Source organism: Mauremys reevesii, linkage group 15, assembly GCF_016161935.1.
Source record: "Mauremys reevesii isolate NIE-2019 linkage group 15, ASM1616193v1, whole genome shotgun sequence".
Lineage (NCBI taxonomy): Eukaryota > Metazoa > Chordata > Testudines > Geoemydidae > Mauremys > Mauremys reevesii.
The window spans coordinates 37,899,929-37,924,439 of NC_052637.1; the positions used below are offsets into that span (position 1 = coordinate 37,899,929).

The 24,511-nt window shown below is 38.1% G+C and overlaps 1 protein-coding gene across 3 annotated transcripts in view; it reads right to left on the minus strand.

Annotated features, from left to right (window-relative positions):
- PRKCA (protein kinase C alpha) overlaps positions 1–24,511 on the minus strand; it is a 284,791-nt gene that overhangs the window by 37,431 nt on the left and 222,849 nt on the right. For all 3 annotated transcript variants that reach the window (XM_039501359.1, XM_039501361.1, XM_039501360.1), the window contains 3 exons: positions 22,855–23,011; positions 22,598–22,732; positions 21,890–21,986 (listed from right to left, as the gene is read on the minus strand). In XM_039501359.1, coding sequence (XP_039357293.1) covers positions 21,890–21,986; positions 22,598–22,732; positions 22,855–23,011 — 389 coding nt within the window. The remainder of the gene's footprint in view (positions 1–21,889; positions 21,987–22,597; positions 22,733–22,854; positions 23,012–24,511) is intronic.

Sequence of the window (24,511 nt, forward strand, 5' to 3'; positions counted from 1 at the left end):
GCCTTCCATGTGCAGAACAGAAGAAAATCGGTGCATTTGGATCTTTTTTGTTGCCTTTTGGTTAACAGAGTATCACCAAGGTACAATGCAAACTTCACGGCCGGTGAACCGCTTTTTGAAGAAATGATGCAGTCACTGACTTAAACCAAGCATTTCAAGGATGACCTATTTGTGGTGCAGCCCAACGTGAAATGTCAAGGTTCTGTTGCAGTCTATTCCAATCACTTATTTGCACATAGAAAATGGTCTTCTTTCTTAGCTCTATTCACAGGAACTGCCAGTTATACCAGAACAAAATAGGGTTGTTTCCATGGGAACAAAATCATAAAAGCTCTATGAAGAACCTCCAGTCTAAAACAGTAAAAACGAATTTTTGATGGGAAATTGCAGCGCCAGTATAAGTGGAAAGAACTAACACCTCAACAGCTCTTCAGAGTCAGCTTCTATAATGTTGCATGTGGTTAAATTTATCCTGGAGATGGGCCCAAACCAAAAGTTTTACATTTCACAGAATTAGTATCGGAACTTGGTGCCCACTCAGCCCCACCCAGTGATGAGCTGCCAAAATCTTAACAACCGGTTTCCTATAAAAAGTTCTGATTTAAGAGGGGGGAGCGGGGGAGGGGCCAGGGGAGACATACTTGTGGGGCCGGGGGCCCCTGCAGGGCCTGGGGCAAATCTCCTAGAGCTTGCAGCCCCCTCCCCCCTTACCGTGCCGACAGCTCAAAGCAGCAGGACGACTCCGGAGCTCAGCTGAGCTGCCCAGCTGGTGCTGGTGGCTGGCCACGCTGCAGCTGGGGGGAAGCGGGGGAAGGGCCGGGGGAGCCTCAGCCTCCCCAGCTGGGAATCCTGGGAGCAACAGGATGGTCCGGCCCGCAGACCGGAGTTCTTTGCCCAGCCCCTGGCCCTTTAACAACCGGTTCTCCACGGAGGTCTAATTTCAGCAACCGGTTCTTGGGAACCTGTGGGAACCTGCTCCAGCTCACCACTGGCCCCACCACTAAAGGATTCTTGTTTTGTTTATATGCATCTTAGGCAACAGATTTAAAAACCACACTGAAAACCTTACATCCTGCCTTTAAATGGTAAAGAAGAGTATTTTAACTTTGTAGTTAACAATTTCAATAGTTTCTTAAAAAAGCTGAAAGGGATCCGCAGGCAGTTCACTTTTCAGTGGCTACTACAGACAATTTAGCAGCTTTTTCGTTGGGATGAACAGCAATTAATACTGCTTTGTTAGGTTACCATTATATAGTAATCAGAGTTATTTCTTATTGTCACTTCCTTATCACTTCAATCCTACATGTCATGCAAACAGGGGTGGGAGCAGGACCCACTAATGGTCAATAAGGAACAATTTCAATAGAACTTAGCTTGTATCCCAGGTGACACATGGCACACCCATTTCTGAATATAAGCGAAAGCTTTCCTCATACCAGCTCTGCAGATTTTAGTTAGTATGGAACTTTCACTCCCACTAAAAAGGATAAAAGGCCTCAAGGCAAAAGACAAATAAAAAAGTTAAAGGCATTTTCCATCAGAAATACTCCAGATACAATACTTTAACCCACAATATCGTATGTTCCACAAAAAGCCACCCTTCTTGAAAGACTCTATATGTAGAGATTTTATATAAAAGGGACTCAATGCAAGCAATGTACAACAGGATACAATACAATACAACACATAGGGATGCCATAGTTTTCTAGTTTTACAGCACAGAGCCTTGAACAGCCCAAACAGGAAAGCTTTGCTTGAGACAGATGTGCAGAATTTGATTCAGAATGAGGTAGACACATATTGAACCACACAGTGACTCCCAGGAGTGATTTTCTGTTATTTCACGAGAACAGGATTAATTGTTCACGTCACCCCTGTATTTTTTAAAATTCCTAAGATGTATACTTTTCAGAAGTTTCATCTAAGATGAACTGAATGAATAAATGGAAGAGGACTTTTAAATCATCACTCTGCTTATTCTTTAGGTAGCTTTATCAAAGTTTGGATGTGTCACCACCCTGTATTGCAATGACACCTTGACAACTAATCAGCTCTCCAGGTGGGGAGTGAACACCTTCAAATGGAAAGCTATCTTGGGACACTTTATGCACATCTCCCACCAATTCCAAGCGTTTTCTCTGACACAGGCTAGAGGTTCTGAAGGTGGATACATACTGCCTGTAAAATATTTTCCAATCTTCTGTTTTGTTGAACAAAACCTGGTCAGAGTGGCCTCTGAACATTCCCCTATACCCAGAACTACTGGGACTTCCAATAATGTATTAGTTTTTCTTGCTTCACATTTACTACTGCACCATACTAAACTTTGTTACTCCAAGAGACAATAGTGTGTATGGTGGAGACAGAGAAGGGATAAAGGCCATTTTTAAAAGCCTCTGCACCCGGGCAACTGGTCACAATTTTATTTTTCAATACACCCTGCAGGAAGTAATGCAAACAACACATTTCTAGAAATACAAATGGAGAAGCTTTGATTTCTTTACCCCAAATGAGTTGCTCTGAAATTTTATTTTTATTCATGTGACTATAGAAGAAGGGAAAATGCCACTAGACAACACAACAAAGAAGAATATACAATCCAAAGTGTCCAAAGTGGCAAATGTGTATCAGTCATGCAATTTTCTATGTAACAAGTGCACATATTCAAAGGTTTCAATGAAAGGACTCTTAAGTAGCTTCCTGCTGGCAATCCTATTTGGAAATGCTTTTGACAGGACTCATGGCACTCCAGCTTTAGTCTAGATACCTGAGCACATATTCTTCTATATCAGGAGTCGGCAACCTTTCAGAAGTGCTGTGCCGAGTCTTCATTTATTCACTCTAATTTAAGGTTTCGTGTGCCAGTAATACATTTTAACATTTTTAGAAGGTCTCTTTCTATAAGTCTATAATATATAACTAAACTATTGTTGTATGTAACGTAAATAAGGTTTTTAAAAATGTTTAAGAAGCTTCATTTAAAATTAAATTAAAATGTAGAGGCCCGGACTGGTGGCCAGGATCAGGGCAGTGAGAGTGCCTCTGACAATCAGCTCACGTGCCAAAGACCTACTCCTGTTCTATATATGGCAGTATCATGATCATAGGTAACACCCGATTGTCACTGAATACCTCAGTTTGAGAGACACTACCTGCTTGCTGATTCTCCTCTATATAAGTAAATACCAACATTTGGGCCCCAATTCAGTAGAGCACTTAAGGATGTGCTTATGTCCCACTGGAGTCGATGGAATTTGAGCATGTGTTGATATCCTTTGATGAAAAATAAAATAAATACATAAAATATAACTGGAGATATATCAATCTCCTAGAACTGGAAGAGACCTTGAAAGTTCATCAAGTCCAGCCCCCTGCCTTCACTAGCAGGACCAATTTTTGCCCCAGATCCCTAAGTGGCCCCCTCAAGGATTGAACTCACAACCCTGGGTTTAGCAGGCCAATACTCAAACCACCCCTCCCCCCTCTGAGCTATCCTTCCCTGCTATGAACACGGGCCCTAGAGAGCTGTTTGCTATCTTTACATATAGTGTGTTGAAAAATCACAAGCAAGTGGATTAGTTGTAGGTATTGAAAGAATAAACAAACTTTAAAACCCAAAGCTTAATGAAAAATGAACTAGTTATAATATCTGTTTAAAAGAATTATATCCATTACATTTAAATGATTGACTTTTGGAGCCAAAAATATACAGAACCAAAATACTGCTGTACTACTGAATATTACTTCATACACAAATACAATTATAGGTGCCCATTTATAAGACACAGACATCTGTAATTACATATTGTAATATGTACTACATATTTTTGCCGTCTTGAAGGAACATTTAACGTTTTAATTAAATTACTGTTTAGAGTGGAAGGATATTATTGCTAACAATTTTACATTACAGGCACAAAAAAACCCACATAACTGTTCTATAATCACATCATCGTTATTTGTTGATGTTGACATTTTTGGAGATTAGCTCCAAATATCATTATCACACGATAATATTACAAAGGGCATAAGTAATCAAGTAATTAGTTTGCTTCTGCATCCATTTGCATAGTTATTCCGGTCTTGCAAAATTAAGGGGCATCTATAGTTCTCTGTACCTAAACCCCAAATGATCAGTATTTAATATAAAAATGCTGTTGAAATATATAGTTTATAATTATTTGCTGAGAAATGCCCGTCTGTTTTTAGATCTCATTTTTGAGAGCTCACTGGTTCATTTGTATGATTAGTACTTGAGCCTAAGCCCCATTTTCAAAAGCAACTTGGGATTTTTGGAGCTTAAGGGTACATCTACATTGCTAAAAAGACCAACAGCTACGGGCTTGCGGCGAGGGCTAAAGATAGCAGTGTAGAGACACAGGCTCAGGCTGGATCCTGGGCTCTGAAAACCAGTCAGGGGAAGAGTCTCAGATCTCAGGCTCCAGCCCGAGCCTGAACATCTATACTGTTATTTTTAGCCCTGTAGCGCGAGCCCGAGTCAGTTGACCTATGCTCAGAGACTCGTTATTGTAGGTCTTTTTTTGCAGTGTAAATGTACCCTCAATCTCACTGAAAGTTAATGGGATTTAGGCTCCCAAGTAACTAATGCACTTTTAAAAATGGGACTTAGCTTCTAACTCACCTGACTGTTTTTGAAAAGTTAACCCCTCAATTTTATTTTCCAACAAAGGCAGTGAATTATGCAGCACTTCGGGCACTAGACTGACCTCTTAGAGGAGGAAAAGTGAAATAAGGAAGCAAAAGGGAAATACTCTAAATGACACCAAAGTCTTTACAACAGTACTATGCAGTTCACGTGAAACTACCGTATTTCTCTGTTGTCATGGCAACTCATCCTTGGTATGTTGAAGAAGAGCAGAGAGATCTATCAGTAACGTGTTTCCAAGGTGGAGAAAAGGACAGAAAGATAGTTGTTCCTTTTCAAATAAACGTTAATGTGTATAACTCAGTTTTTTTTAATAGCTAGCATGCTTATCTCCAGCTTTCCCGTTATTTGTTGGCTCCAGTGACACCTACTGGACAAAGCTTGCTCCCCTGCAGCTGAATCGGCTTGAGATTGACATCTCTGCTGCTCGTTAAAGATCAACATTGTCTCTTTTCCCAACAACACATTCCTCCTAACAAGACTGCATTGCTCATGCAAACACACATAGCTATAAACAGCAAACTAACAACATAACAGAGCAACGTTGTCTTCAGGTTCTATTACAAACAATGCAATGTGAACAGAAGTCTGCAGAACAAAAGTCTGGGGTTTTGTTATGTACTGCACCCTAAGTCCCTGCAGCTGGGCACACCCAATTAAAAACAGTTCAATTAAAAACAGGCACCAGGATCATGAAAACAAGCGGCAAAGTCCTGGCCCCACTGAAGTCAAAGGCAAAACTCCCCCTGACTTCAGTTGAGCCAGAATTTAACCCAACAATTAAGCTTTCCATTACAGCTCCTTTGCAGGCTGTGTGAGAAAACCAGGATCCACTGAAGTTACTGGCAAAAGTCCAATTGACTGCAACTGGCCAGGATTTCACCCTATGTCTTCTCTATCAAATACCCTTCCAGTCTTCCTTATCAAAGAGTGCACCTGCCTGTAGGACACAACACTGACATTCCAGAAGAACACCATTCTCTTCTCTTTCAGAACTGGGCCTCTGAAACAGCACTATCCTGAACTTGACATCAGGAACTTGCTCCCTTGGAATATTGAGTCCATCTACTTGATCCTGGAGGGCCTACAATGGCAATAGCAAAAGGCTCTTCTCCCAGTTACCGACATCAGTGGTTTTCAAACTTTTTTTGTGGTGATGCAATTGAAGAAAATTGTTGATGCCCATGACCCAACGGAGCTGGGTATGAAGGGGTTTGGGATGTGGGAGGGGCTCAGGACTGGGGCAGAGGGTTGGGGTGCCGGGGTGAGGGCTGCAGGGTGGGGCCAGGACTGAGGGGTACAGAGTGTGGGGGGCTCTGGGCTGCGACAGGTGGTTGAAGTGCGGGATGGGGTCAAGGCTCTGAGCTGGAGGTACAGGCTCTGGGGTGGGTCCAAGAATGAGGGGTTTGGGGTACAGGAAGGGGATCCGGGTTTGGGGGGGCTCCAGTGCCTTACATTCTGCGACCCAGTACTGGGTTGTGACCCGCAGTTTGAAAACCACTGACCTACGTGACACTCCAGTTTCCACTGGCTCAAGGAACAAGCCAACTCACAGCCCTGCCTAGACACTAGAACACTCGGCTGCCTCGTTTGCCAATATTTTCTGTTGGCTGATTCTTACAGTAACCCTCAAATATAAACAATTGTAGACTGTGTTCTCTCTGTTCAGCATATTGCACGAAAAAGTGAGAGTTTCACTGTTACGCCCGCCCAGCCTTTGCTTTCAAGAGTAAAGCTGAGTGTTACCATTGGAATGCTGTGTGAGTCTCGCCTGAGTCTAGATAAGAATCTCTGAACAGCGTGGTGCCTAATGCTGTAAACAGTCGTCAGAAGAAGCCACTGGACACAAGTGGTAGCACACATGCAAAGGACACCTAGGAATGACTGTCTATATCCTGAATTCTCCAAATCTCAAGGGAAGATTAACCCTCTGGTCACTGTACTGGTCATAGGAGAGACGGGGGGTGGAGGGGGAGATGGAGGGGAACAAATCAATTTGTCTTTGTTTTATTATCAGGAAACCTTTAATAAGCAAACACATCCAGCAAATTTAAAATGAAGATCTGGGGGAGGAAAACCTCTTGCTTAACAAAATATTCTTCATCAGTCTGGCATCTTGTTTACTATTTCATGACACTTTATATTCAGTATAATTATATCTGCTCTGAAGACTTCATTAACCTACATTTTCCCCATTGAATGTGCTTTAATTACTGGTTGCTTGGTCATTTTGGATGAGAAGACCCCATTTCTCAGACTCAGCAAGAGCTGAATATTTCACCACACTGCGTTTTATGTTAGTATCATAACATAGTGAAAGCTCATAATTTAGTAGCAGAGGGCCTGGTAACCATGGAAACAATGTATAGAGAGAGATACACCCCAAACTACGGATTACTTTCAGTGCTAAACACACTGATCAAATAAATTCAATTAAAAGAATGTTATGTCAAAGTCCAGCCCTACGCATTGTGCTGCCCAAGGCCAAATTCAGTATGTAAGCACCCTCAGTTCTCTGTAAATTCTATCACTTCCCTTTAAAACAGGTACTGAGCTGTCAGAGAAAGGTTTTTTGTATTAAGCTTTCTATTATGTAGAAGGATTTTTTTTAACATACTCTCTGTCTTTCTTGCATTTCTTTTCTTCTCTTTCCATTCCCCTGTCCTTCATTTCAGCTTTTCATTTTGCTGCCTATTTTGGTAGACCATTTCTCCCATCTTTTTCACTGTTCATTCTCACTCAGTCTTACTTGTCTATGGCTTCTATTAAGAACAAACAAATAATATTAATACTATATTAAAAAGAATTGAGTTTCACAGACATAATGATACCATTAACTAATATGTACACATACATTTATGTCCAGAGACATGCATCTATTCACACAACAGGAATTTTTAAAATTCCTATTGGCAAAGACACGTAAAATATCTAGTAATAATCACCATTAGGATATACTGTACTATTGATAATACCAAGGACCTTTGTGACTCTACAGATATTTTCTCATCTGTTGACTTATGAATCCTTCAGTAAAATTACACATTCTGACCAACAAAAATAGTGGCAAGAAACAACAAAAATACTGGCAAGAAACTATCAGCAAACATGCAAAAAGAAATGAAAACCACACACCACAGTTGCAACCTTACTATGGCTGTGATTTCATTATAGTAAAATATGACATCATAAGAAAAGCAGTGTAAAAAAAAAAATCAACTAAAATGTATTGCATTTACATTGGTGACCTCTACTCTCAGAATCCCAGTCCACACCAGAATGGCCTTCAAGACAATTTAAATGTAAATATCTGAAAACATTTGTATTAAAATGTAATAATATATTTTCTTATTATTAATATTGTCTGGGATTGCAGATGTGTGTCTGCACACATTTTATACATTGTAAAAGCCTTCAGTACTACTTTCTCCTCATTTCCTCTCTTCCATGTATACTCTTTTCCCTATTTAAATTTATATCATACTTACCCTTCCAAAGAAGTGTTCTAATCAACAATCGTATTATGGTTTGCATCCAAGTATAACAAATACCTGTGCACCATAGAAAGATATTTGTTTTTGCTTTAAATGTGTAAATGACTGTAAGAGTTGATTAAATAATGGCATATGATTTGTTGAACACACTATACCATCTAAAATTTAGGAAAATTGTGGTTAAAACAGTACCCAAATCATGGTTTCATGACAACTCTGCTTTGCTCTTCTTGTTGAGATGCCATCAGTGCTCCTCAGCTTGCACCAAACCTTCTATTCCTCCACGATTTGTATATTAACATTCTTGTCTCTCTCATTTTTTATTACATTTAGAAGAGAAGGAATCCAGTTCGACAAAGAATTCTGCTTGACTGAATGAATCTTGCTCATGTAGCCCCAATCCTGCAAACTGCTGTGTGTGTGATCAGGAGTCTGCCAGCACAGAGCAGCTTCCAGGAGCTAGTTTTACTCAGTGACCAGAATTTTTCATGGAGCTCAACATTCTCCCTTCCAACAGAGAGAGTCAGGCAGAAAGGATGGTTACTACAAGAGCTGTGATGGAACAGACGGTCAGGTACCCACCAGGGAATAGTGAAGTATGGCCAAGAGGAACCATGTACAAGATCTAGCTATTATTTATTAAATATTCTTATGGAAGTTAAACAAAGTGGTTGACAGAACAAATTATTTTCTTCCATAAATATTAAAATGGAGAGAGAAATTCTATGCTGAATTTTACAAAAAAAATTCAGTGTAATGTAACTTTGCATTTTCTGTGTATACATTTTTATGTATTTTTTTAATTTCCTTTAGAACTGTCTCAAAAGATTTTTTTTTTATTACTGAATTTAGTATATTTTTTTATTCTTTACTGCCCTCTTAGGGCTTGCAACTTTAGGGAAAAAATGATTTTCCTTAGGTCAAATTTAACTTAAAGAGCCACTTTCCGTTTAGAACATAGTTCATTAAAAAAAAAAAATGTAGTTTCAGGTAGTACACTGCCCCTGAGCACCGGTGCCAATTTTTGTGGTTTTACATCACTTTATTCTCTTTTTAAAATTGTTTTTCTCTCCCTTGCTGCTGTGTGAAAGAGTAATTTAAAGAAAGGGAAAGGTAATTAAATAATCAATTATTAGAAAAATAGCAATAAAAGGTTGGATATGGGGTACAGGTAACATCCCCTAATACAAATTTGATCTCAAAGTCAAATGCCTACAAAAGACGGGCCCACTGGGTAAGTGCATATTTGTCCAATTTCTCTAGAGAGGAAGTAGGCATGCCATGCATCTGTTTTTTTTTAAATGGTTTGTCCCCTATCCAGTACCGAGGCAAAACTGAACCTTGTTTTGTCCAGTATCACAGATAAGGCATGCTATTTTGATGAGCACGCACTGCCTTCCCCTCTCACCAGTGTGACCTTGCACACCACACAAGTATGAGATCGTGCCAGCAGGGGCAGAAGAGCATGCTCTTCAAAATGGTGTCCTCCAAGCAGTGTGACACTTCATGCATATCAGTGGAGGTGGAGTCACACAGGCAAGTGTGGGCCCACACTGTTCCCGAAAGTACCAGAATTTCTGGTACTCTGGGCATGCATGAGTGGCTACCCTAAAAGAACGGGTTTGAGGAACACAGCCTGGGGCAATGGACCTCTGGACATTTCATTGGATGCAGTGGTGCCAGGGGAAGTCAAGATTTTAATCTTTACAAGGTAGTTTCCAGATATCCTTTTGATGTAGTTAACATTGTTTAATATGTTTAATAAAGTTGCAGCCAGCTGACTCTACTTTGTTTTCAGTCTTTACTGCCTAACTGCTGTGTCCTCTACAAATCAGGAGTGTCTAACTAGACAGAAAACTAATTAAATATGCCGCCTGGGGAAGATATTCCAAAATTATTGTAGAAATATCCTGTAAGACAATATGCAGCGGTACTAAAAAACCAGCCCAAATGTGATTAGACTGCAGTGTGTGCTATCAAAACTCAGTAGGACCAGCAACTCGATGAATGCTCAAAATAAAGTTTTTATAAAATTCACCCATTTTTTTAAGTGATACCAATTCCCACTAATTTACAATACTGAACCATTCAAAGAAAGCAGGGTTTGATTTAAGCAGAAAATGATTATAAATATCAAAGTATCAAAATGATTATCAATGATACATTGTTTAATAAGGACAAACAATAAAATTATGTTGCAAGACTTATTAATGAAATTCGGTGGGAGACCCTGACCCAGTGCTTCCTGCTCCAGTACCAGCCCCAAACTTCCATGGGGCAAACAGGGCACCAGAAATTCTGCTACTGGTTTGTATGACAATTGGTACTCTATAACCAGGTCTAAACTGATAAACTTCCATGCCAAAGATGCAAGTAATTATTTTGAAGACAGTCTAGATGTGTTTTGCCAATGATATTTCAAAAATGCAGAAGCAAAAACCTGTATACAAATGCAAGTTTCATCTACTGGAAAAAAAAACAATCTCTCTCTTATTATAAAGCTGTTCTTACCAGACTCCAATAATTTCATAAATGCTAGTGTTTGTGCTGTTTAAGGCAAATACTGTAGACTCAGTCTCACAGTGTTCCCAAAATACTGTTTTTGTTATTAATTTATTTTCAGTTTTGAAGCATTACACGTTGTCAGGAACATAGTCTCCCTCGTGGTCTGCTCCTGCTGTTTCTATTCAATTCCAATCTTGTAAATTTAGGAATGCAATCTCTCCAGCGGTCCCATGTAAACTGATTACTTACAAAATTATTTCCAAAGAGATACTAACATCAGTGATGATTAATTTGCAGAATGGTGTATGCAATGACGCTTATGAGAGTGGGTTCATCAGTGATGCTAGAGCATTGACAGTAGCAAGTAAAATGTTTCTGGGCAAGAATGAGGGAAAGAATTCATAATAACTGGTTTACAGAGATAAGACAGAAATCAAAGGAGCATTGACTGAACCCTGGCTAGGAAAATGAACCCTGGCTGGGAAAAAAAATGGAATACTTGGGAGTTATGTTACCAAATAAGTGTGCTGAGTCCTCACCTTCCTTTGATGGAAAAACAATCCTGTAATTCACATTACTCAAATGTTAATTATATCCACAAAAAAGTTATTGTATTGCATCTATATGCACAGTGCAGGGGTGCACTGCACAAGTGCTAAATAGTTATGGACTGTTTATCAAGGAACAGGATCTTTCTAGCTGCAACTGTGTGGTGCAAGCAGCAACTGACCAGAGACTTGTCCCCCAGTTAGCCACTTGTTCCCCTGGAAGCTGGAAATGAAGTTTTCCACTTGCTTTGGTCCATTTCAATGTCCTGATTGTGTTTGTACAGTAATGGAAAAATTTGGTTTCACTTTTCAATTCTATATGCTATTCCAGATGTGTTCATTTACCGTTGGCTTTTGCCTTGTGCATGGGTAGTTTTTGCTTTACTATTTGCTTTTGTTTCATGTTTGGGTGATTGTAAGATGGGATCCACTTGCAATTATTCCTAAGTGTCATGTATCCCAATATCCCTGAAAACCCTGAATTAAAAGGCAGATGAGAATGTATTAAAACAGTATCTGCAGACTATTCTACACAAATCAGGTTAATGGTCACCTCCAGTGGAGATATATTTAAACAGAGAAGCTTGCAACATCCCTGAATGAATCAAGTTTCATTGATGAAACCAGACTGTTCTTTTACTTTGAAACAGGAAACAAGAGATGATCCCTATTGTGACAGGGCAATTCTCTTCTGAAGGTGTTTTCTGAGGCAAAGATACCAAATAAAAGATCAAGGTTTAAAAAAAAAAAGTCACCATAAAACTGGCTGCATGAGAAAGTCACATGAAATTATGAAATATTTGGTAATAAAAATGATAATTTTTATTCTTTATTTAGTCCAATATTAATATATCTGATAAAATTATGTCAATTTAATATGTACATGTGATCTCAAAGATAAGAAATTGATTTTTAAATTGATTTCCTATGTTTCATCCCATTTATTTGCTACAGCTGCTCTGGATCTTATGTGTTAATAATTTTCACAAACTGATGAAAATGGTCCCAATGCCATTGTGGTTGTAAGTGTTCTTAAAACAGTGTACAGTACAATACTTTTGAAAAATAATCTTTGTCAAGAAGCTTAGGTTAGCTCTGTACTGCTCGTGTAAGTTATATTAGTAGTCTTTACCCTCATACGGTATGAAAAGCTGTTAGAAACAACACATTACTATTTTTTAAAGAAATCTTACATGCAAATCATGAAGTCTGGACATATATTTTTCAAGGCTAAGATATATTTTTAATGGAAATAATTCTGTGAGGTGGCATGTCAGTGAAATTAAAATGGGAAGTAAAATAGGTGATTTGGTAATCCAGGCACTAAAGTGTCTGTGCAATATTTATGGGTACTATATTCTATGGTATACTACACTACAGTATACATATATGAATATATGTTCGTGGTATATTATACCATAACACAGGCATGCTATACAGTGTATATATTTAAATATACTGTGAAAATCGATATAATCCGATATATGGAATTTATTCACAGTTCTACAAGGAGAAAATAATTGTGCTGTTTATCTAATTAAAGATGCACTATTTCCATTTTCCAAGAGAAGAACTAATTCATTTAACAACTTCTTAAAAATAAAGGCATGCTGCACCTGTGCAGGTACTGATGGCAAACTTTTGGTTCATAAAATTTTAATTTTCGGACTACATTATGGCAAATTACAAAAGATACATACTTCAAAAATTGGTGGTGGAGGCGATGGAGGTTGGTTTATACACTAAAGCAGCTTAAACTAGGAAAAAATCAAGTGCATCCTTAAAAGGTGATAAGAATGACAGCAATCCAAATGTAAGAAACTGGAAACATTCAGAGAAGAGTTTTAGTGAAGAGAAATGAGCAAGAGAACATGGAGGAGAAAACCGCCTTTAAGAAGTGGATATTTATATGACAGCCCTGAAAAAGACAGGAGAAGGAGAAAAACTTTGGCATTAAGTAAAGGGCTAGCAAAGCAAAGCAGCAGCACACAAAGATGAAAGCAGCAACTCCAATACACAGCAGAAAGGACAAAAATGGATATGTTAGTTATGCAGGTCAGAGGAAAATGAGGAAAAAGGAAATATCCTCATCACCAATAAGAATCATGGAACAGTACAGTAGGGTACAGTGATGTAACGCTCGCTATATCTGTTATTCATTTTGTGAAGTGGATGAGACATCTAAAGCAGCTGATACGAATGTTTTAAATTAATGCTGACCCCAATCCTGCAACCACACACACTTCAGATTATGCATGTAACACCGCTCATATCAATGGGATTATTGGCGTTTGTAAATGTGTACTGTACATGTGTATGGGTGGTTGTAGGATTGGAGTCTTAATATCAAAACTACAATAGAGAGATGTGATGCTACAAAAAATCCCCTTGGGATTTTCCCCTTAATTAGAATGGTTGGGGACTGTTCTCCACACCGGAGTCCGGATGTTTTATCAAGGGGTCGTGCTTCATGCCCTCACGTTCCCTCCAGAGAGAATAAAGGGCAGAGAACTCTGCCTACCACCGCTTTTGGGCAGTCAGAACAATTTAGTGAGCACCATGAGTGGGATCCATATGCACAGGAACTCGAAGAAGAAAAACTTTTTCTTAGTTAAGAACAGGTTTTATTTCCGTCAGTTAAATCAGAGATTTGAGTTGATTCTAATTTTATTTGAACTAGTTCAGCTATCTTTTGTGCTAGGCATACAGACAACTTAATGTATGGTGTGATGAATATAGGGGGATGGTGGAATCCTATTCATTAAAGGCAGCATTATTTAGTGGTTATCAGGTGATTGCCATGATGTGGTCATTTGCCAGCTTTAGATGTTGCTTAGAGCCTGTGGTATATTTCATTCAGTCAACTCAACAGAGAATACTCTACCCTTCCTAATATTACAATCCAGCTGCTGTTTGCTTTTTTAAAAATTAAGCAAACAGAGCTAAAAACATTATTATTTTTGTTTTCTGCTTTTCAGGACATAGCATCAAAGGAAATTAAAAAAAGAGAGGATTGTTAAGAGCAGATTTATAAATTAGGGGTACACTGAGAATTAAAAACTTGGAGGAAAGCTGACCCAGACAGTGCATTTATTGCCCTTGCTTCTTTGGCCATTTTCTTTATTCTGTTTTACAGTTGTTTGGATATGGTCCTGTAAATAAATGATGGGCTGCAAAGGTATGAGGGCAAATGGATGACCTGGAGGGAAAACTGGGCACCCACGATGTCTATCACATCAGCACCCTAAGATTATACAAAAAGAACTTATGGCACCTTAGAGACTAACAAATTTATTTGAGCATAAGCTTTCGTGGGCTGCAGCCCACTTCTTCAGATGCATAGAATGGAACATATATTGAGGAGATATATATACACATACAGAGAGCATGAAAAGATGGGAGTTATCTTACCAACTCTGAGAGGCCAATTAAGTAAGAAAAAAAACTTTTGAAGTGATAATCAAGATAGCCCAGTACAGACAGTTTGATAAGAAGTGTGAGAATACTTACAAGGGGAGATAGATTCAATGTTTGTAATGGCTCAGCCTTATCCCCTTATCAAACTGTCTGTACTGGGCTATCTTGATTATCACTTCAAAAGTTTTTTTCTTATTTAATTGGCCTCTCAGAGTTGGTAAGACAACTCCCACCTTTTCATGCTCTCTGTATGTGTATATATATCTCCTCAATATATGTTCCATTCTATGCATCTGAAGGAGTGGGCTGTAGCCCACGAAAGCTTATGCTCAAATAAATGAGTTAGTCTCTAAGGTGCCACAAGTACTCCTGTTCTTTTTGCGGATACAGACTGACATTGTTGCTACTCTGAAACCTAAGATTACACAGAAGAATCTGCTTTATTTCTGTCTATATTCTTATAGGTGGTGTAGAATGCAACATGCCTGTAGGTAAGACTACTGGATACTTTCAGGTATAAAAGCCTTTTTCCAATTTCTTTTAACCAAACAAACCATTCCAGCTGATATTTTCCATGTTGCTGGTCTACCTAATGCTATTTTTTAAAAATGTTTTCTTATGTTTCTGCTAAAGCAGTTCAGACATTTCTGTGAATGAGATTAGGGAAAAATATCTTGTTTTGCCCGTGTTAAAAAAATGCCTACAGTTGTTTCACTGAGAAGTTCTAGTGCCTCCAAGCTTTGCAACAGGGACTTCAATTTTAGCATCCCTTTGTGTCAGGGATGTATCTTTTTGCTGTCTCTGTGCAAAGTCACTCAATTTAAGCCTAGTTATTAGCCTTTGAAATATTGCAGTTTGCACATGGCTCAGTAGAAGCTTCTTAGAGTTTGGTAGATTAATTCTCTGAAGTTCCCATCTGCAAATACTGTTTTTTCTGACAGAAGAAAATCAAGATAAAGCTACAGAAAACAAATTTAATACAGAAGAAATATTTTTTCTAAGGAACTATCAACACTGAAAATGCCTGTTAAAAAGCTAAATTTCACCAAGGCAATCTCGACTTTGCTGTGTTTATTTACAGAAGTTTCTTCCTCCCCAATCAAATCTCTCTTTTGCTCCCAGATTTAGTAGGAAACAGACATATCAACCCTAAACTGAATATGACTCAAAATGTTATAAGTATTTAAGAAAAACTGGGCTAACACAATGAAATGTTTATTCATGCACTAACTGGAACATATTGCTTCTCTCAAAACGGATTAAACTTGCTTCTAAATAAAGATGTGCAATTGTCTAATTTCATGTCTTTCACCAACTTCGTTTTCCTCCCAGTGATCTTCAGAACATCTCTTTTAGAAGTTCTCCTAACTTCCTTTGTCAACATTTTCATAACTCTGGGAAGGAGCCCATCTGGCCATTGTGTCTTACCATTACTCAGTAACCAATTTTTCTATTACCTATTCTGGAGTGACTCTCTTCCATTCATTATTCCTTCTGATGCTTGAAGAAAATGTATTCCTGTCATCGATATCCTCTCTCCTTCTTTGTGAGCAAATGAGGCAAAGAATTAAGTACTCTGCATTGGTGACCTCTTCCATCACTAAGCTTACACTAGGTAAGGTTGTCAGAAGTGCCTAAACAACTTGCAAATCTAACTCCTAGTTTCAAAAGTCACTTCGGAGCCTAAGTCCCAGGGACTTTCAGTGAGACTTATGCTCCTAAGGGCCAGATTTAAAAAGGTATTTAGGAGTCGAAAGATTTAGATACGTGTCTACTGGGATATTTAGAAGTACTTGGGCACCTAACTCACATTCATTTAAATGGGAGTTAAGTGCCTAGATGCTTTTGAAAACTCCACTAGCTGTCTAGCTGCATCTTTAGGTGCCTATATAACCTTGAAAATCTGGCCCTAGGTGCCTAAGTCACTTTTGAAATAGGGTCTCAGGTTCTGTGGAACCAGTTATGTATTTCTGAACATTTCTTATAGACCTCATCAGTTCTTGACCATGTAACTCTTTAAGTTTTGAAGTTTTTCTTATTCTTTATTTTTGCTCCATTTTATATTGTACATTCAATTTCAAATTCTAAAGTTTGCTGCCACCCTTTGCAGCTGAGGCTTTGTGTACATTTCACCTGCCATTTTCTAATATTTATTATTTTTGTTTCTTTATTCACATATAATAGCCTTTTAAAAATAATGCATTAATTGCTAGATCTTACATATTGGCCGTGAGACTATATATTAGCCCGCTTTGCTTTAAATGGCTCCCATTTTCCCTTTTTCTCCCACACCAGATTTCTTCTACCAAGGTGAAGACCTTCTGAAGTCCTTTTCCCTTTATTTACTTAGGCTCTTAGTCATACTGATTCTATTCCATTGGTCCTCCACTATAGGACCTATAAAAAAATTACTACGCTTAAAATTAATTCAAATTGACTTGAATACTGCATCATGGATTGGAAAGTGGGTCAAGGACTATAAACTGAGAACTTCAATGCCTGATGTCCTCTATTCTTTTTCACCTCTCTCCACTGTAAGTCAATGATGCCTGTTCTGGGCTATCACCTGGTTTCTGATCTCTCTTCAGGTCTATCTGTCCCTGTCCTTTGTGTTCTTGACCAAATTATGTCTCTGGTAAACTGGCTCTCAGGATCAGCAGCTTTTTCTTGAAAGGCTCCCAAAGCTGACTGGGAATTGATTGCAGATGGCAGAACAGCAGCAGTGTTCACCTAGAAAGTGCCACTAACTCATAAACAGCAGCATACTTCTCAGCATAATCTCCCTAGCCACTCAAGGTAGCTTACCTAAAGAAAAATGAATAAACAAACCTAAAATTAGAGGGAGACAGACAACTCAAGGACACAATGAGAGATGATCACAGAGTCAGCACCAGGTGTACCCTGTCTAGGGATACTGGGCAACCCTGGTAAAATAAGGGTTAATTCGGCTTAGGCTATGCTAGCAAACACATAACCCTACAATGAATTACATTTAACTTGGTTATGCAAAATATGCCCCCCAAATGCACCTTTATTGAGGGGAAAGGGAGAGAAAGAAGATACAATAAATAAAAGAGGCTTTGTTCTATTTTTTATATAAACGTTATGTATGGGTAAAAACTCTGCCATAGCAGTAAAATAAGAGCTTTATTTATTTACTGTCTTGCTTATCAAAAGCACCCAAGAGCTGAATAATTACAAGAGTCATATAGAGATCACATCCCATTGGCTGCGCTTGTCTATTTGTTGTATGAGAGATGATTTCCTTTGATTTCTAGAGTGCTGGGCTACCAAAGTCAGATTTCCAGTATTCAGGTGCCTACATCATTGCTTGTTAGAATCACAACACAGTAATGCCTCTTAAAAAACACATAAGCACATACTCTGAATAGGTGCCAAATGTGAATTTCTCACAAGGAGGGAAAATGGCTCACATGATAGATCTATTGTAAGACCTCACAAAAAGAATGAAGCCTATGCCTATTACAATCAAACATTCATTGGAAGTCATTTCAAGTGTGCAGGACTTACTATTTGCAGTATTTTACTCATAAAAAAACGGACACCAGTTTATTTAATTAATATTTCAGTTAATAAGTTTAACTAAAGAATATTATTGGCAAATCAGCTAATAAACATTTCACTAAATAGCCCAAGTCTCCCAGATGCTTAGTGCCCTCAACTTACATTAGAGTGTTAATGCTTTGTAGACTCAAGCATATTTTGCCAGTCATGTTTTATATTAAGAATACATTTATAAATAGTTTAGAAAGGTTAGTACATGATTAAGAGATGTTGTCTGTGGCAAGTTATCAGTAGCTGGGCATAAGCACATTAGCAGACGAATACACATAAGAATGGCCATAGTGGGTCAGACCAATGGTCCATCTAGCCCAGTATCCTGTCTTCCGACAGTGGCCAATGCCAGGTGCTTCAGAGGGAATGAGCAGAAGAGGCACCGAGTGATCCATCCCCTGTCATCTGCTCCCAGCTTCTGGCAGTCAGAGGCTAGGGACACCTTGTCCCTAAGAGCCATTCTAAGTTTAAAAGCCATTCATGGACATATCATCCATGTACTTATCTAATATTTTTTGAATCCCGTTACAGTTTTGGCCTTCACAACATCCCCTGGCAATGACCTCCACAGGTTGACTATGCGTTGTGTGAAATACTTATGTTAATTTTAAGAACAGCAGTCCATAAATTTCATTGGGTAACACCTTTTTTTTTGTTATGTGAAGGAGTAAATAACATTTCCTTATTCAGTTTCTCAACACCAGTCATGATTTATAGACCTCTATCATATCCTGTCTTAGTCATCTCTTTTCCAAGCTGAAAAGTTCCAGTCGTTTTAATTTCTCCTTGTACAGAAGCTGTTCCATACTCTTAATCATTTTTATTGTCCTTCTCCATACCTTTTCCAATTCTAATATATCTTTTTTGAGATGGGATGACCAGAACTGCAAGCAGTATTCAGTGTGTGGGCATATAATGGATTATATAGTGGCATTATTATATTTACTACCTATTATCTACCCCTTTTCTAATAATTCCTAACTTTCTGTTAGCTTTTTTGACTGCCACTGCAAGTTGAGCAGATGTTTTCAAAGAAATATCCACAGTGTCTGCCAGATCTCTTTCTTGAGTGGTAGCAGCTAATTAAGATCCCATCATTTTGTATGTACAGTTGTTTTCATACAGTATGTATGTTTTCCTATGTGCACTGCTTTGCATTTGTCAACATTGAATTTCACCTGCCATTTTGTTACCCAGTCACCAAGAAGGTGTTATAGATGGTCATAAACTATCAATATCAGCCACCTATTGACCTTTTGGATTTTTTTTTAAATTAACCATTTATTAACACTATTAGTTTATAAATGGTTAATATATTATTATTTATAAATGTATTGTTAATATAAAGTGTGACCTTTTTTTGGAGGGGTTCAAAATTTGAAATATTTTAAATCTGTAATTCACGTATTTCTGGCAGGTTCATGATCAAGAGCATATCATTACAACTTCCTTGTGCTTGTAGCAAACTTTATAGTTTGCAGCAAACTTTAATTGCTGACAAACTGTTTTCAAATCACATGTTTAGTGGTAAAATGCCCAACATGGACAGACAGAATGAATATATTTTTGAGGAAAGTAATGATGTTTTAAAAGAAAGCAGTCTCTCCATACTTCTCTGCAATAATATTGACCTAGGCTTGGATTTTTTCCCCCTCAGTTCTGGCCATGCCTTAAATCTGCATTTCACGTAAGTTCCTACCTTGTACCCTGTACTGATGTTATGATAGGACCCAGGATTGCTGATTCACGGTAGGCCAAAGAGACCTCACTTTTCTCATAATGAATAGTCAAAACAAATGAACATTAGCTTCATCTACTTCTGGCAGCTGATGCCCAACCCATTACCCTTTCTTTTTATGTTGGCACATGTCTTTGTGCTGGAGCTGTCTTGAGAAATGCATAACTAGATTTTCATTTCTACATTATCAACACCCATCGTGAACGAACAAACACACACAGTAACCCAGTTCAAAAAATTGCATACTGCACAGTAAAACCTAAAGGATGAAATAACACATATAATCTATCAAAAGCTTTTCATATGCCATCATTCAATAGTCTCCCTTTAGTAAAATATTACGGATGAACACAGAATATAGAAGAAATTTAAAGAGTAAAAAATTTATATTTTAAATGAGTTAAAGCTACTGAAAAGGTGGCATTTGTTATCCAAATTAGGGACATATGATCATTTTGCATTTTATAGACAACCCAGATTTTTTTGCACATATGAAAAATAGTGACTTTTGAAGGACACTGAAATATCTTCTGAGACCATGAAGCAGTTGTTTTAAGTTTTTACCTTATTTACAACTTTACTTATGTGCCATTATAACATTAGCACCTTTTCTTATCCCTGGTAAAATGGTTCTTACAAAAGGCTGTAAGAAAATTTAAAAAAAAAATAATCCCAAGTGATATATTTTACCATTACATATAACCCCACATCAGCAAGAAAAAAAAAGCATAAGAAAAGAAACTCTAAAACATTCCCCACATCTTTTTGTGTCTGCAACACCAACTTTATCTGCCTACAGACTTAGCCTCAAAACAACACTAGATGTCATTTTAAATTTGAAACACCTGTATTCATAGTCCAACGGGAGAAAGTCCAATCTAGATAGGATAAAATGTAAACGGGATCTTGAGTAGGAAAGACCTAATACTGCAAAATAAATTTATGCTGGAGAAAGTACACTTGTACATGGAAGAAAATGAAAATATTAACTGGAATTTTAAACAGTTCTCAAATGTATCAAATAAATCCTATTTCATGATGCAGACCACAAGTACAGCAGCTGATCCCAGCAGAGACTCAAGAGCAATAGAAGAACCTATTCTTTTTGAAAGCTGAATGCAGTTTTTCCTCATTTTCTTGGGTTAACCTGTGTTTTATAACAACAGTGCAGAATTCTGTCTGTTGGTAAACATAAAAGATTATAATTTCACAGCTAAAGAAGCAGGCTTGGTATTGTGTGTGCACAGCAGGCATTTTATTTAAGTCTGAGATAAATAATTTGGGTCAAATCCTCAATTGCCTTATTAGGAAAGAGGAAACATGCCACCATGTTACGAATGTCTCAAAAAAATTATAGATGCGCCAGACGGAATACTGAGTTCATAAGAGTTGGTTCCAGCAGAGCCACGAATATAAACTGTTCCCACCTGTGCCAGGCCCTATTGCTACTGGGTCTGTCTAGGTGTAATGAACAGCAAGTATTCTGTTGGAACATCCTCTGTATTTGCAACAAGAGGCAGAACCAACCATTCCAATTTGCATCACAGTAGGCAGGCAATATCTGCTGCAGGTATGTTTTTTCTGCAGTTTCTCTTTCCTGTACATAAGCAGAAATGTCACTCACTTACCTGAGACTTCTGCACCCACATTAGTGAGTTCAGTGATTCAGGACAGAGCCCTTTGTACATGTTTTTAAAGCTCTAAATAATCAGTGCTTGACAAATAATAATAATTTCCTCCTAAAAAATTAAATTACTGTGCACCCCCTGAAACTAATATTTAAAATACACCCTAGAAGAATCCACAGCAAAAATTATAACATATCTCAATGATGAGCTGCCTTATTCTTTAAAAAAAAAAAAGCATTTCTGAGTTAAATTCAATTATATAACAAGGGAGAAACATATGCAAAACATACCTAGCAGCACTTGTATTTAATCCTCACCTCAAATTTCTGTCTGAGTTCTACATTTCCATCATCATCAGCCTCTGGAATTGGGACATTGTAGTATTCACCTTCTTCTTGGTTAAGCAACTTGTACCTGTGGAACACATGGAGGCGGGGTGACGGGCCAAATTAATTTTACTTCTCATTAAAATATATTTAGTATCGTATATGTGGCCTGTCTGAAAATATAGGATGAAATCCCATCCCTACTGAAGTCAATGGCATCATTCCCAGTCATGTCAATAGGGCCAGAATTTCAACCACTGTCACAATAGTGTAGTAAAACTATTTTATAAGGTTTAAAGTGGACATGTAATTCATTAAATAAGACAAGGACCCGACAAGATGTTGTTTTGTAAAATCAGTTACTATGTGTTTCTGAGCAGGGTTATATTAATCATGATATATTTACTGTTATAGGCTTGCATATTCAAGATCAATACAACGCCCACACTGCCAAATTCTGCTCTCCGAATTGAGTTTGCAGCACTGGATGGTTGCAGGAGTTTCACACACAAATTCAAACGCAGGTTTTTGCTTTTAGTATTTTAATTTTGGGTGGATTATTTATAATTTAAATGCTCCATGTTTAATTTAATGATCCATGAATTTAAAAACAGGAAATTACGAAAAAAGCATAAGGAATGTCTTGGGGTTAAAAATATTGCTATGTAACTTTTTAAAACTTCCTAGGGCACCTCTTACCATCCACATGCTGGTATTTTCATAAGCTCTGACACCCCAAATGAAAGAGATCCCATGAAATCATTTCTAGTCGTTCGATCCCAGTCCCAAACTTCTATAGATAACCGTCGATCTTTGTCTGTAGGTTTCAATTTACTACAAAAAGGGGAGGAAAAAAATAGAAAAAAGTAGACATGCTTTAAGTTTTCAAAAGTACAACTCAATAAACCACACGGTGCTACCTAGATAACATAGCATTACAAAAGGATTTAACTCACAATGTAAATGACTCATTCCAATGTGGGTTTAGAGTGGAACGGATGGTTTTTGTTTTTTGTTTACTTTCATTCTTCGGGTCAGGGATAAGTTTCAGCTTCACATATGGATCTGAAAGTCCATTTGGATCCATAGGGATTAAGTTTTTTGCTTCTCGTACTGCAAATGTAAAATGTATAATGTATTATTAATCTAGTCATAGAAGAGAAATAGCATAATGCTATTTATATAGGACTACGAAACATTAACAACAAAAGAATAACATTAAGTCACAGGAAAGAAAAATGTAAATTACTGATTTTAAGCATATTAGAAAATAAAACTAAAAAAACCCCAAGCAGATCCACTAATGAGATCAGGTTAGTGGACAAAACTTTGACTGCTGTGCAGGGGCGGCTCTAGGAATTTCGCCGCCCCAAGCACGGCGGCACGCCGCAGGGAGCGTGTTGGCGGTCGCCGGTCCCGCGGCTCCGGTGGAGCATCCGCAGGCACGCCTGCAGGAGGTCCACCGGAGCCACCTGCCGCCCTCCTGGCAGCAGGCCGCCCCAAGCACGCACTTGGTGCGCTGGGGTCTGGAGCCAGCCCTGCTGCTGTGGGCTGAGGTTCATTTCCAGATATTTGCTTCTGCCCTGAGCATGGCAGGAAGAAATGGTCAGTTAGTTAGACAATGCACATAAAACACTGGCACACCACAAAGGTTATTTTCTGCCCATGGTATGATTGTTCAGCAACCAAATCCAATACAAAGACCTTCTAAGTTGGTAACTATTCTATGTGCCTTTATTAACTTGGACCAATAGCAGCTCTGTATTACATTTTGCTGCACTTGCAAAAATGAATAAAAGGAGAATTTAAGAAGTCTGGGAACACAGCAAACAAATGTATTGTTTGTTCAATTTCTGAATCACAAGACCCATCTTATTGCATTCAGCAGCCTACAAGAGTAGGATAGCTTTGCAAATGTTGGTACCTTGACTACAAAAAGATGTTAAGTTGCTGTCATGAAACAGAAGGACTGAGAAGAGTGGGTTTTTTTAATTCTGTAAGTTTGAAATTGGTTCATATACAACAGAAGGAGATCTTGGATATACTATAACTGATTTAAGTTCAGAAGCCATTCTAAATGCAACTGGGTAAGCCTGCAATATCTACGAAGCCATTTTGCTTAATGTACTTTTAAAGTAATCTATGTGCTCAATTATATAACCACAGGGCTGTTTATTTTGGTGCTTATATAGCCTGTTAACAGGGCCACACAGGTACCTGAATTGCAAACAACAGATTTCACAAGGTATGTGTTGCATTGTGGGTAAGCTGTACACACTTTTTTATAATTTATTATTGGAGAACATACAATGTTAAACTCTCTACAGACTATATCTTCATGAAAATGTTGGATGGAGCCACAACAAGAACGTGAACAGGCACATCAGAAACTTAAAACAAGGTTACTATGCTGTTTTAATTATCTCAAGTTGCACATGAAAGTTGTAGTGGCTTCCAATTTTATGATATTGGGGGGGACGACGACCACAAATGTGCCCGTTTTGTACTTTCTAGATTCTGAAACAACACTCCATATGGTATTGATCCCAAACAGGTGTGTGAGACAGATGAGAACAGTCTACAGTCTGCACATGTCGACATTCAAGTTGGGGG